Source organism: Oncorhynchus kisutch, linkage group LG6, assembly GCF_002021735.2.
Source record: "Oncorhynchus kisutch isolate 150728-3 linkage group LG6, Okis_V2, whole genome shotgun sequence".
NCBI lineage: Eukaryota > Metazoa > Chordata > Actinopteri > Salmoniformes > Salmonidae > Oncorhynchus > Oncorhynchus kisutch.
This window is the reverse complement of record NC_034179.2, coordinates 21,052,305-21,067,364: the sequence shown is the minus strand read 5'-3', so window position 1 is coordinate 21,067,364 and position 15,060 is coordinate 21,052,305. Positions and strand designations below refer to the sequence as shown.

At 46.6% G+C, this 15,060-nt stretch overlaps 1 protein-coding gene across 2 annotated transcripts in view; it reads right to left on the bottom strand.

Annotated features, from left to right (window-relative positions):
* The window catches only part of LOC116374360 (netrin receptor UNC5C-like), a 268,722-nt gene that overhangs the window by 34,685 nt on the left and 218,977 nt on the right, over positions 1-15,060 (bottom strand). The window contains exon 8 of one of the 2 annotated variants that reach the window (XM_031826378.1): positions 4,911-4,970. The exons of the other annotated variant lie outside the window; for it this stretch is intronic. Within the exon in view, the coding sequence (XP_031682238.1) occupies positions 4,911-4,970 (60 nt within the window). The remainder of the gene's footprint in view (positions 1-4,910; positions 4,971-15,060) is intronic. 2 annotated transcript variants of the gene reach the window in all.

The window sequence follows — 15,060 nt, the reverse complement described above, 5'->3', positions numbered from 1 at the left end:
GATATTAACTAGGATGGAACTAGCCTGGATCTTGCCTGGAACTATCCTGGATTTAGCCTGGAACTAGCCTGGAACTAGCCTGGATCTAGCCTGGATCTAGCCTGGAACTAGCATGGAACTAGCCTGGATCTTGCCTGGAATTAGCCTGGAACTAGCCTGGATCAAATGTCAGCTTCGTAAAGATATACGTATATTAGTCTGCTGTAAATTACAGAGGTCCCTGATGGACCACATATACGAACATTCCTTTATCTGTGTCTCTCCTTGTCCCCCGGTCCCTGGCTTTGTTCTTTCGTTTTTCTGATAAGATCTAGAAATAACCCACGTTTCACATTTCTCCTTTCATCTTTCATCATTTTCTTCTTCTGTTTTCAGCTGGAGAATGAGTGATTTTAAGGCCTAGTTTGGTTCTGTTCATTCTAGTGGCTGCGTGTAGAACCCAGGCTGTAATGACCCTAATTAAAGTGGAACAGATATAGATGGATGGAAACAGTGAAACAGTGTCAAAGCCTTTATGTTGATAATTGTGAAGAATGGCCTTCACTGTCAAGAAACTGACAAGTGAAATATAGAGCCTTCTTTACAGATGTCTAAACGCCACTGGCAAAGTGTTTGTGGGAGGGAGAGTGTGAGAGAGAGACAGAGAGGGAGAAAGACAGTGGAGGAGAGGAGAGAGAGAGAGAGAGAGAGCAGTGAAAGAGAGAGTAAAGACAGTGGAGGAGAGAGTAAAGAAAGTGAAAGAGTGAGTAAAGACAGTGAAAGAGAGAGTAAAGACAGTGGAGGAGAGAGTAAAGAAAGTGAAAGAGTGAGGAAAGACAGTGAAAGAGAGAGTAAAGACAGTGAAGAGTGAGTAAAGACAGTGAAAGAGAGAGTAAAGACAGTGAAAGAGAGAGTAAAGACAGTGAAAGAGAGATTAAAGACAGTGAAATAGAGAGTAAAGGCAGTGAAAGAGAGAGTAAAGACAGTGGAGGAGAAGAGTAAAGAAAGTGAAAGAGTGAGTAAAGACAGTGAAAAGAGAGTAAAGACAGTGAAAGAGAGAGTAAAGACAGTGAAAGAGAGAGTAAAGACAGTGAAAGAGAGAGTAAAGACAGTGAAAGAGAGAGTAAAGACAGTGAAAGAGAGAGTAAAGACAGTGAAATAGAGAGTAAAGGCAGTGAAAGAGAGAGTAAGACAGTGGAGGAGAGAGTATAGAAAGTGAAAGAGTGAGTAAGCAGTGAAAAGCAGAGTAAGAAGTGAAACGGAGAGAAGTAAAAGACAGTGAAAGAGAGAGGGTAAAGACAGTGAAAGAGAGAGTAAAGACAGTGAAAGAGAGAGTAAAGACAGTGAAAGAGAGAGTAAAGACAGTGAAATAGAGAGTAAAGACAGTGAAAGAGAGAGTAAAGACAGTGGAGGAGAGAGTAAAGAAAGTGAAAGAGTGAGTAAAGACAGTGAAAAAGAGAGTAAAGACAGTGAAAGAGAGAGTAAAGACAGTGAAAGAATGAGTAAAGACAGTGAAAGAATGAGTAAAGACAGTGAAAGAGAGAGTAAAGGACAGTGAAAGAGAGAGTAAAGACAGTGAAAGAATGAGTAAAGACAGTGAAAGAGAGAGTAAAGACAGTGAAAGAGAGAGTAAAGACAGTGAAAGAGAGAGTAAAGACAGTGAAAGAGAGAGTAAAGACAGTGAAAGAGAGAGTAAAGACAGGTTGAGCGAAAACAGGAACCAAAGGATTTCAGCCATGTGCCATCAGGGAGAAATCAACACTATTAGATTGGAGTTGATACATTACCTATAATCTAAAGAGAACATCATTGTACAATGGCTCAGATAAAAGGGCCATTGATGGTTTCATATTATTGAACAATTTATTCCAAATGGTGTTGATCAATGGTGTACCAGTAGATGGCAGTATTAACCACAGATCCAGCCCCATTGCCATAAATTACTAACTGGTGTGAACATTGGACCATTTTCGTCCTGTTGTCTTTAAGTGATGCAGATGGTACTCAATCTGTGTCTTCTAATTTCACAGGGGGAAGAAGGATGAGGGGACAAGAGGGAGTACTTAGACTACAGGAGATGTGTGGGAGAACGGAAAAGTACAGTAAATGGAAATAATGTGCTGTAGTTTTTTTTTTCTTGTTATGATATTTATGTGCATTATGAATTTCTGTCATAGCATATAGGATTGTATCATGCAGTATACTGTTGAGAATTGTCTCTGTTTTAGTATCATCCTCAACTAGTTGGCCGTTTGTTCAGACAAGCTCTGTGTTTAAAGGCACTAATCAGCGTCAGGATCAAAGCAGTGCTTCCCACTGACCCTCACACACACACACAGTGTAATGATGATGAGCCAACACCTTAATCTGCTGAACTCAGCCCTGCCCCAGAGAAGAGTAGTCCTGACCATCACTCTGACCTCACATCAGACAGAAACTCACAGAGCCTTTCTCTACCGGGAAGATAAATCAAACAATTGCTCTTACGCTATTTCAAGGGGAACACTTAAGCTTCATGTGGCCAATTCACAATTGAAATCCAGGGTTAGGTGCCTCCCGAGTAGAGCAGAGGTTTAAGGCACTGCATCGCAGTGCTAGAGGCGACGTTACAGACGCGGGTTCGATCCCAGGCTGTGTCACAGCCGGCCGTGACCGGTGCACAATTGGCCCAGTGTCGTCTGGATTAGGTGAGGGTTTGTCGGGCCGGGATGCCCTTGTCCCATCGGGCTCTAGTGACTCCTTGTGGCGGCAGGGCACATGCACGCTGACTTTCGGTCGGCAGTTGTATGGTGTTTCCTCCGACACATTGGTGCGGCTGGCTTCCGGGTTTAAGCGATCAGTGTTTCAAGAAGCAGTGCAGGTTGGTAGGGTCATGTTCGTAGGACGCATGGCTCTCGACCGTCGCCTTTCCCGAGTCCGTGAGTTGCAGTGATGAGACAAGACTGTAACTACCAATTGGATATCATGAAATTGTGGAGTAAAAGGGGTAACAAAAATAAAAAATCAAGGGTTAGGAAGGTTATGTATTTGACATAACTGCACTGAGACATGAGAACACTAGGATTAACTCACACCACACTACAATAACAGATAACGCTACTTTGCTTGAAGATGTATGAATGTATGCATAGCACTGCAGACCACTGCCAGATGTTGTGTGATAATTGCAGTACGAAGGCATTTTCAACCCCAATCAGCTCATCCTACGAGGCCCTCAGTACACCCCAAGTCCAGCAGGCCTGAACATAGACATCAAGTTAAAAACAGCAGATTCTCCTAAGATCCACACGTTAGGCCACTAATCTCCACTCAAAGCAGCCAGAGCCAAATGATAAAAGTCACAAAATGTCATTTCACTGCGCTTCCTCTGCCAAGCTCCCCTGCAGTGATTTAACATACATCCCCTTCGTCGAACAATCTCCTATCCACGCTTTGATGATAAAGGCAGCAACCTAAGTGTGCGTATTTAAATGTATCACTTAGATTAATACATCCCTTTGAACAAGAGCAATTGTCGGAAAGGGAGAAAAATACAAGAAATGGAAATGAAAGGGATTATTGAACACTTATTGTACTGTGTAGAGGTGAAGACTGGAGAGTTATAAAGAATGAGAAAGAGAAAGGTAAAGAGAGATATAAGAGAGAGACAGGTGAGAGAGCCAGGGGAGAGAGAGAGAGAGAGACAGGAGAGAGAGAGAGACAGGAAAGAGAGAGAGGAGAGAGAGAGAGACAGGAAAGAGAGAGAGGAGAGAGAGAGAGACAGGAGAGAGAGAGAGAGAGAGAGATAGAGAGAGAGATAGACGGAAGAGAGAGAGACAGGAGAGAGAGGAGAGAGAGAGAGAGAGAGAGACAGGAGCGAGAGAGGAGAGAGAGATGGAGAGACAGGAGAGAGAGAGAGATAGAGAGAGATAGAGATAAGAGAGAGAGCGAAAGAGAGAGAGAGAGATAGAGACAGGAAAGAGAGAGAAGGGAGAGAGAGAGAGAGAGACAGGAGAGAGAGAGAGAGACAGGAGAGAGAGAGAGATACAGAAGAGAGAGAGAGAGAGAGAGACAGGAGAGAGAGAGAGAGAGACAGGAGTGAGAGAGAGAGAGAGAGAGAGAGAGTGAGAGAGAGAGAGAGAGAGAGAGAGAGAGAGAGAGAGAGAGAGAGAGAGAGAGAGAGAGAGAGAGAGAGAGAGAGAGAGAGAGAAGAAGAAGAGACAGGAGAGAGAGAGAGAGAGAGAGAGAGAGAGAGGGAGAAGAGAGAGAGAGCGAGAGAGAGAGAGAGAGAGAGAGAGAGAGAGAGAGAGAGAGAGAGAGAGAGAGAGAGAGAGAAAGAAGGAGAGACAGGAGAGAGAGAGAGAGAGAGAGGGAGAGAGGGAGAGACATAGAGGTGTATTATTTCTGTAGTACTCTGTGTCTCAGTCTGAGATGTGATCTCTGGTGACTGCCGTAAGACAGTGGCAGGCTGCCAGCCTAGAGACAATGAGCACCAACAGGGTAAAATAGCACTACCAGCCTAGGGTCAGAGGATAAGAGGGTAAGAGGGCCAGACAGGGTGAAAACAGATAGTCAGGCAGCCAAGGCACCTTATATGAGAGAGAGCAGAGAGACAGAGAGGTAAAGTGAGGCAGCGACCACAGGAGGCTAGGAGGAGTGAAAGAGGGAGGGTGAGGCATGGCAGGTCACAGGGCAGTGATGGGAAATAAGGTTGACACTTTATTTGACAGGAGTATATATAAGGTCTTTCTGCAAATTCATCATGACATCCCTTTTGTGGGGGCCAATTGCGAAAACATCATAGTGAATATGACAAGTGGAGCAATGTTTGGTTGTCAGATGATCGTTATGCAGATGCTGTAAAGACCTCATGCATATATCCCGCCAATAATGTCTGTCTTGGACAAAATAACAACAAAGGAATGAATAAATAAATAAAAACAATAACTCACATGGATATCCCAAATCAATCTTGTCTTTGTTGAATTCAGAGGACTTCTGATATAAGGAACCTTTTGGGGGGAGGGGGGGTGACAATCAAATTGAAAGGCAACAGGGAAACTCAAACAAGGCAACAGAGAAGGCATGAGGTATGATGGCACAGGGAAACAATCTCTCTTGATCTGGAGCAGAGGAGTTGGAGGAGAGGAGGAGGGCCTATGGTGGAGAGGTGTTATCCATCTGCTGCATTGGTTTAGTGCTTCAGCAGCACTAGTGAATGGATGTGGGGAGAGGAGGAGAGGAGGAGAGGAGGAGAGGAGTAATGGAGGGGTGGATGGTTGGAGGAGGTAGCTGAGGCAGAGGCTGATAAACAGTGGGGGAATGGCAGGGTCAATAGAACTAACCGTCTGCATCTGTCACAGCTGGGCTGGGGAATCCTATCCACCCACAGTAGAGGTGGAGGAGAGAGCGGAAGAGAGGGATGAAGGGATGGAGGTGGAGGGGTAGAGGGGCGTACAAGAGGATGGGTGGCATGGTAAAAATGAACACTTACTGTGTTTTAAAGGCCTTAACATACATCGCAAACACACGAAACACACAAAACACACGAAACACACAAAACACACAAAACACACGACACACACAAAACACACGACACACCCAAAACACACGACACACACAAAACACACAAAACACACGAAACACCCAAAACACCCAAAACACAAGAAACACACAAAACACACAAAACACACGAAACACACAAAACACACAAAACACAAGAAACACACAAAACACACGACACACACAAAACACACGAAACACCCAAAACACACGACACACACAAAACACACGAAACACCCAAAACACACGACACACAGAAAACACAGAAAACACAGACACATACGCTTCCAGGAACACACACAGTCACACGCAGCACTCCATCACCTGGTTAGGACATACATAAACAGACACAATGAACGTGTGATGGAGAGGGACAGTAAAATCAATGGTGTGATAGATGGGGCGAGTGTGTACATGTAATCAGAAAGAGGAGACAGGGGGAGGTTGTGGTCAGTACAGGCCTAAATGATGGGACCTCTGGACCCATCCTGGTTACAGTAGTTATATTCATGCTGAGCGAGTCGGTTGCCACTGTAAAACCATGCTTTAGCTTCCTAAAGGAAACCAAGGATATAGACCCACTGTCTATTGGGGCTAGTCTTTAAACATGACATCACCGAGCTGTGGACCTGAGAGGGTGGTGCTCCTACTGGAAATCACTATTTTTCAGCCATTTATTCAGAGAGGCTTCCTGAAAAGTAATATGACTGTGTTCTACGGCTGGATCACCAATAACAGGAAATTGATTTTTTCCCATTGGTATCTTCATATTTAATGCATAAGAATCCTCCATTCCCAAAACTACTATAATTTGAAATATGGTAATTTTAGTGGTAAATGTTGACTACCGGTATATCATCTTTACTAACTACATATAATTATCTCACTCAGATCACATATCACAGAAACTAAACAACTTCATTTCTTACAAGCCCTGAGGTAAATATGTAGTGATTTTGCCCTTGTGCTGCAGTCAGCCCTTTCAGCAGATCGATATGTCAACAAAATGTCATCTGTCAGAGAACGGAGTTAACAACATCCGAACCAACTAAGACAGGAGAGAGAGACAGGAGAGAGAGAGAGAGAGAGAGAGAGAGAGAGAGAGAGAGAGCAAGAGAGAGAGAGAGAGAGAGCAAGAGAGAGAGAGGGAGAGAGAGAGAGAGAGAGAGCAAGAGAAAGCAAGAGAGAGAGAGAGGGGAGAGAGAGAGGGGAGAGAGAGAGAGAGCGAGAGAGAGAGAGAGAGAGAGAGAGAGAGAGAAAGAGGGAGAGAGAGAGAGAGAGAGCAAGAGAGAGAGAGAGAGAGAGAGAGCAAGAGAGAGAGAGAGAGAATATATACAGTGCCTTGCGAAAGTATTCGGCCCCCTTGAACTTTGCGACCTTTTGCCACATTTCAGGCTTCAAACATAAAGATATAAAATGTATTTTTTTGTGAAGAATCAACAACAAGTGGGACACAATCATGAAGTGGAACGACATTTATTGGATATTTCAAACTTTTTTAACAAATCAAAAACTGAAATATTGGGCGTGCAAAATTATTCAGCCCCTCTCTGAGCACCCCCTCTGTCAGCCACCCTGATAGCCCTTCTGACAACCCCCCCACACCCACTGAGGACAAACACAAGACACAGATTGTACTCCTTATGGACTCAAATGGGAAATATATAGAAGAAAGAAAAAAAAATCCCAAACACAGTGTGTCTAAATTCTGGTGTCCAAACACCCAGCGCGCCCTAGACCTTCTGTCTGAGGACCAACTAGGTTCACCTAGCCACATAATAATACACACAGGCACAAATTACCTGAGAGCACAGCAGGAAAGGGTGGCCACAGCACTGAAGGGAGTGATTGAAAAGGCTTCTTCTACTTTCCCCAACGCACAAGTGGTTATCTCCACCCTGCTACCACGAAAAGACTTCCACCCTGCCACAATACAGCGGGTAAACGCAAGCATTTCCTGTGACTGTGCCTCAAAACCAAATGTTTTCCTGGCCCACCACTCCACCCTGGACTTGAACAGCCTCTATCACCAGATCCACCTCTACAAGGCAGCAGTGCCCACCTTTGCCCGGACTCTAAAGGACATCGCTCTCAAACGTATCTCCAACACTTCACACAGGAGCAACAGATCAATAGACACCCCACCCAGACCAGCGAGACACTCTCCCAGACCTGCGGGACCCCCCCCCCCCCCGGACCTACACATAGAGGACCCACGCCAAGAGGACTTACATCCAGACCACAGCACCCCCAGACACATCCACACCCCACCCCAACCAATTAACACCCCCCCCACGTCAACCATGCCCACACCCCATTTAGGCCCCTTCAGATCAGACCTATGCCACTCCTGCCCACCCCATGCACCCCACCCCCGCAAAGAGCCTCAACATGGAAATCACACATACGCCCAGGTAGTGAGCGGGCAAACAGGCCAAACCCCCACTCTTACACTCGCCCAAGCCAATGGCATTTACCAGATGCTCAGCAGGCTCTGCTCACACTTACTGGCCTGAGGCCATACGACGACCAACAACATTGGACACTTTATGGAACAAAAAGCCTTCACTATATCATCCTGGAATATCCAAGGCCTGAGGTCATCCGCCTTTGGCCTAAAGAGCAGGAACCCGGACTTCACTAAAGAAATCTGTAATACAGACATTGTCATCCTGCAAGAAACCTGGTATAGAGGAGACGGACCCACTGGTTGCCCTCTAGGTTACAGAGAGCTGGTAGTCCCATCCACCAAACTACCAGGCGTGAAACAGGGAAGGGACTCAGGGGTATGCTAATTTGGTATACAGCAGACCTAAGAACCGGACAAGAACCTGACACCATCAGCACACAGGGGGACAAACACCTGCCTGCAGGTGACAGCATTCCCTCCCACATATGCCCCCCTAGGCACAACTATGATAACATAACAAACAAAAATGGGTCACAACTCCTGCAGCTCTGTCACATGCTGGGTATGTACATAGTCAATGGTAGGCTTCGAGGGGACTCCTATGGTAGGTACACCTATAGCTCATCTCTTGGCAGTAGTACTGTATACTACTTTATCACTGACTTCAACCCAGAGTCTCTCAGAGCATTCACAGTCAGCCCACTGACACCCCTATAAGACCACAGCAAAATCACAGTCTTCTTGAACAGAGCAATACCCAATCACGAGGCATCAAAGCCAAAGGAACTGAGTAACATTAAGAAATGCTATAGATGGAAGGAATGCAGTTTGGAAACCTACCAAAACACAATTAGGCAACAACAAATTCAATCCCTTCTAGACAATTTCCCAGGTAAAATGTTTCACTGCAACAGTGAAGGTGTAAACTTGGCAGTAGAAAATCTTAACAGTATATTTGACCTCTCAGCTTCCCTATCAAATCTAAAAATCTCAAATAGAAAACCGAAGAAAATGAACAACAATGACAAATGGTTTGATGAAGAATGCAAGAATCAAAAGAAAGAAATTGAGAAACCTCGGAAAACCTGAGTCTACGCCTTCACTATGGTGAATCACTAAAACAATACAGAAATACACTACGGAAAAAGAAGGAACAGCACGTCAGAAATCAGCTCAATGTAATTGAAGAATCCATAGACTTGGAATTGGAAAACACTAAACAAACAACAACACGAAGAATTATCTATCCAAAATGGAGATGTATGGGTAAACCACTTCTCCAATCTTTTGGCTCTATAACAAAGAATAAAGAGCAAAAACATATACATGGTCAATTACAAATCTTAGAATCAACTATTAAAGAACCCACTGGATTCTCCAATTACCTTGAACGAGTTACAGGACAAAATAAAAACCCTCCAACCCAAAAAGGCCTGTGGTGTTGATGGTATCCTTAATGAAATTATCAAATATACAGATGACAAATTCCAATTGGCTATACTAAAACTCATTAACATCATCCTTAGCTCTGGCATCTTCCCCAATATTTGGAACCACGGACTGATCACCCCAATCCACAAAAGTGGAGACAAATTTGACCCCAATAACTACCGTGGAATATGCGTCAACAGTAACCTTGGGAAAATCCTCTGCATTATCATTAACAGCAGACTCGTAAATTTCCTCAACGAAAACAATGTACTGAGCAAATGTCAAATGGCCAAATTACCGTACAACAGACCATGTATTCACCCTGCACACCCTAATTGACAACCAGACAAACCAAAACAAAGGCAAAGTCTTCTCATGCTTTGTTGATTTCAAAAAAGCCTTCGACTTGAAATGATGCAGAAAAATGTATCCATGCTTTTGTCACTTCTAGGTTAGACTACTGCAATGCTCTACTTTCCGGCTACCCGGATAAAGCACTAAATAAACTTCAGTTAGTGCTAAATACGGCTGCTAGAATCCTGACTAGAACCAAAAAATTTGATCATATTACTCCAGTGCTAGCCTCTCCACACTGGCTTCCTGTCAAAGCATTACATGGGCTTGCTCCTACCTATCTCTCTGATTTGGTCCTGCCGTACATACCTACACGTACGCTACGGTCACAAGACGCAGGCCTCCTAATTGTCCCTAGAATTTCTAAGCAAACAGCTGGAGGTAGGGCTTTCTCCTATAGAGCTCCATTTTGTCAGAGACGCAAACTCGGTCTCAAACTTTAAGTCTTTACTGAAGACTCATCTCTTCAGTGGGTCATAAGATTGAGTGTAGTCTGGCCCAGGAGGGGGAAGGTGAACGGAAAGGCTCTGGAGCAACGAACCGCCCTTGCTGTCTCTGCCTGGCCGGTTCCCCTCTTTCCACTGGGATTCTCTGCCTCTAACCCTATTACAGGGACTGAGTCACTGGCTTGCTGGGGCTCTCTCATGCCGTCCCTGGAAGGGGTGCGTCACCTGAGTGGGTTGATTCACTGATGTGGTCATCCTGTCTGGGTTGGCGCCCCCCCTTGGGTTGTGCCATGGCGGAGATCTTTGTGGGCTATACTCAGCCTTGTCTCAGGATGGTAAGTTGGTGGTTGAAGATATCCCTCTAGTGGTGTGGGGGCTGTGCTTTGGCAAAGTGGGTGGGGTCATATCCTGTTTCCTGTTTGGCCCTGTCCGGGGGTGTCCTCGGATGGGGCCACAGTGTCTCCTGACCCCTCCTGTCTCAGCCTCCAGTATTTATGCAGCAGTAGTTTATGTGTCGGGGGGCTAGGGTCAGTTTGTTATATCTGGAGTACTTCTCCTGTCCTATTCGGTGTCCTGTGTGAATCTAAGTATGCGTTCTCTAATTCTCTCCTTCTCTCTTTCTTTCTCTCTCTCGGAGGACCTGAGCCCTAGGACCATGCACCAGGACTACCTGACATGATGACTCCTTGCTGTCCCCAGTCCACCTGACCGTGCTGCTGCTCCAGTTTCAACTGTTCTGCCTTATTATTATTCGACCATGCTGGTCATTTATGAACATTTGAACATCTTGGCCATGTTCTGTTATAATCTCCACCCGGCACAGCCAGAAGAGGACTGGCCACCCCACATAGCCTGGTTCCTCTCTAGGTTTCTTCCTAGGTTTTGGCCTTTCTAGGGAGTTTTTCCTAGCCACCGTCTACACCTGCATTGCTTGCTGTTTGGGGTTTTAGGCTGGGTTTCTGTACAGCACTTTGAGATATCAGCTGATGTACGAAGGGCTATATAAATACATTTGATTTGATTTGACTCAATTTGGCATGAGGGTCTGCTATACAAATTGATGGAAAGTGGTGTTGGGGGTAAAACATACGACATTATAAAATCCTTGTACACAAACAACAAGTGTGCGGTTAAAATTGGCAAAAAACACACATTTCTTCACACAGGGACGTGGGGTGAGACAGGGATGCAGCTTAAGCCCCACCCTCTTCAACATATATATATCAACGAATTGGCGCGGGCACTAGAAAAGTCTGCAGCACCCGGCCTCACCCTGCTAGAATCGGAAGTCAAATGTCTACTGTTTGCTGATGATCTGGTGCTTCTGTCACCAACCAAGGAGGGCCTACAGCAGCACCTAGATCTTCTGCACAGATTCTGTCAGACCTGGGCCCTGACAGTAAATCTCAGTAAGACCAAAATTGTCACGAACCCCGCTTCCTGAGTCTGTGTTTGCCTGTGTTTCTGTCCTGGAGTGTGTTTCCGGTGTCCTGGAACGCACCCTGTCTGGTTGCCGGGCAAATTAGCTTGTTGGGAGATCGATGTTCACCGCACCTGTATCCCATCAGTAATCTGCACACCTGTCCTGATCATCACCTCTCCCCTTCAAAAGCTCTGACCTGACATCCATTCCCTGCCGGATCGTTAGCCATGAACAGTATGTTGTGCCATAGTATCAGCCTCAAGTTGGATAGAATTTGTTTTGTTGTTTTGTACGTTTTGCTTGCCTTCAACTTACCTCCGTTTGTTCTGTCTTCAGTTACTCACCCGGATCATTTACCCCAAATCCCGCCTGGTCATCGGAGGATTCCGCTTCCCCATTGGATCCACCTATTTACTCTCATCAGCTCACCACCGCTGCCCGCTACGCCACCTGGATGTATCTACCCACTCACATTCACTTGTAAATAAATACTCACCTTCTTCCTACTCTCCTTGTCCTGGTCTGCTTGTGGGTTCAATTTTGAAGAAACGTGACAGAACGATCCGGCCAAGGATGAACCCAGCGGACCTGGATTCCGTTTGCCATGCCATTACCCAGCAGGGGAAGACACTGGGACAACACAAGACGACGCTACAGGAGATAGCGGGTGCAATCCAGAATTTATCTGCTAGCTTGACACAAATCCAGGATCAGCTCAGTTTGCCGGCGATTCATTCACCACCTGTTTCACCCATCTCACCTGCCGTGTCTGATGCGGTTTCCTTCCGTGAACCCAAGGTACCGACGCCTGATAAATATGAAGGGGATTTGGGAAGATGCCGTTCGTTTCTTATGCAGTGTGGGTTAGTGTTTGATCTGCAGCCCCATTCTTACGCCACTGACAAGGCTAGGATAGCCTTTGTTATTGAACTGCTGCGTGGAAGAGCTCTGGAATGGGCTTCAGCCGTTTGGGAACGACAGGAGACCTGCATGGCTTCATACCAGGAATTCACGGGAGAGATGAGAAGGCTTTTTGACCATCCAGTCCGAGGTAAGGACGCAGCTAAACGTTTGTTCACTCTTCGCCAAGGAGCTTGCAGTGTGGCAGACTTTGTGATAGAATTCAGGACATTGGCTGTGGAGAGTGGTTGGAATGAGGAATCACTACAAGCGGTTTTTTACCAGGGGTTGTCGGAGCAACTCAAGGACGAGCTGATCTCCTATCCAGAGCCTAGTGACCTAGATAGTTTGGTTACCTTAGCTATTCGGGTAGATAATAGAGTCCGAGAGAGAAGGAGGGAGAAGCAGTGGGGTCCATCTAATCAATCTGAGACTCGGTTACCATTCGGGTCAGGAAGTGGTAGCTCGGGACATTACATCTCCGTTTGTCCTCAGCGCCCGTTAAACTGCTCGGCTCGTTAAGTTTGGGAGGTTTGTTAGCGAGCCAGTTTCAACCTCTCAAGAGCCCTGTCAGACCTCGTTTTCCTGCTACCCTCATAAATAAGAATCAGAGTTTAGTGATTAACGCTTTCATCGATTCAGGTGCCGATGACAGCTTCATTGATGCCGACTTAGTGGAACAGCTGGGGCTTTCCAAGGAGCAACTACCGGAAGCCATTGAAGCAACCACTCTGAACGGCAGTAGTCTGGCACGGATCACTATGAGGACCGAACCGGTTAAGATGTTGTTGTCGGGGAATCATTCAGAGGTTATTTCTTTTTCATTTTGCCTTCCCCCCATGTTCCTCTGGTTCTTGGATACCCCTGGCTAAGAGAACACAATCCTTCGTTCGATTGGGTGACTGGTAAGGTGACTAGTTGGAGCATTGAGTGCCATGCTAACTGCCTCAGGACTGCCTGTTCTCATGCTGTCCCCAGTCGGGTCAGTGAGTCTGCTCCTCCTGATTTGTCCCTGGTTCCTGAAACATATCATGAGTTGGGTGAGGTGTTCAGTAAGCAGAAAGCTCAGTCACTTCCTCCCCACCGACCTTATGATTGTACAATTAAGCTGTTCCCTGGAGCTGCCTTTCCCAAGGGACGGTTATACAGTATTTCTCGACCTGAGCGGGAAGCCCTGGAGACCTACATAAAGGAGTCTCTTGCTGCAGGTCTCATTCGTCCCTCATCATCACCCCTGGGAGCAGGATTTTTTTTTGTGAGTAAGAAGGATGGCTCTCTTCGACCGTGTATTGATTATCGGGGGTTGAATGATATTACGGTCAAAAACAAGTACCCCTTGCCCTTGATGAGCTCCGCTTTCGATTCTTTACAGGGTGCTACTGTGTTTACGAAGCTTGATCTACGCAATGCGTATCATCTGGTTCGGATCAAAGAGGGGGACGAGTGGTTGACTGGATTCAATACACCTATGGGACATTTCGAGTACCAGGTGATGCCGTTTGGACTTTCCAACGCTCCAGCAGTGTTCCAAAGTTTGGTGAATGACGTGCTGAGGGATATGATCGGTCTGTTTGTGTTCGTTTACCTGGATGACATCCTGATTTTCTCCAAGGAGCTTTCCAGCCACATCCAGCATGTTAAGCAGGTCCTGCAGCGGTTATTGGAGAACCGTCTGTTTGTGAAGGCAGAGAAGTGTGATTTTCACGCCCACACTACATCCTTCCTCGGGTACATCATCTCCAGGGGTGAGATCAAGATGGACCAAGAGAAGGTTCGGGCGGTTCGGGATTGGGCCCGGCCCGGTACGAGATTGCAGCTCCAGAGATTCCTGGGATTTGCGAACTTCTATCGGAGGTTATCCGTGATTACAGCCGGGTGGCCGTCCCTTTAACTGCTCTGACGTCTTGCACCAGAATTTTCTGTTGGACTCCTGAGGCAGACCGAGCATTTCTGAACTTGAAGAGCCGATTCACCAACGCGCCGATTCTATCTCAACCTGACACTTCCAGTCAGTTTGTTGTTGAGGTGGACGCGTCTGATGTGGGGGTGGGCGCCATCCTGTCCCAGCGTAGCTCCACTGACGGTAAACTCCATCCCTGCGCCTTCTACTCTTGTCGTCTTTCACCAGCTGAGAGAAACTACGATGTGGGTAACCGGGAGCTTCTCGCTGTGAAGCTTGCCTTGGAGGAGTGGCGTCACTGGTTGGAGGGAGCGGAGCAACCGTTTGTGGTCTGGACTGACCACAAGAATCTGGCTTACAATCGGCTAAACGTCTCAACTCCCGTCAGGCCAGGTGGGCTTTGTTTTTTGGACGCTTCAATTTTTCCCTGACGTTCCGACCTGGGTCGAAGAACGGCAAAGCGGACGCCTTGTCCCGGATGTTCTCCAAGACGGATGAGAGTGGGGCCAAGACGATTCTTCCCCAGAACCTTGTCGTGGGAGCCGTTACATGGAAGATTGAGGAGGATGTGATGGCGGCCCTTCGGACGCAGCCCGGCCCCGGTAACGGTCCACCCGGTCGGTTGTTCGTGCCTGAGTCGGTCCGTTCTGCTGTTCTTCAGTGGTCCCACGCCAGC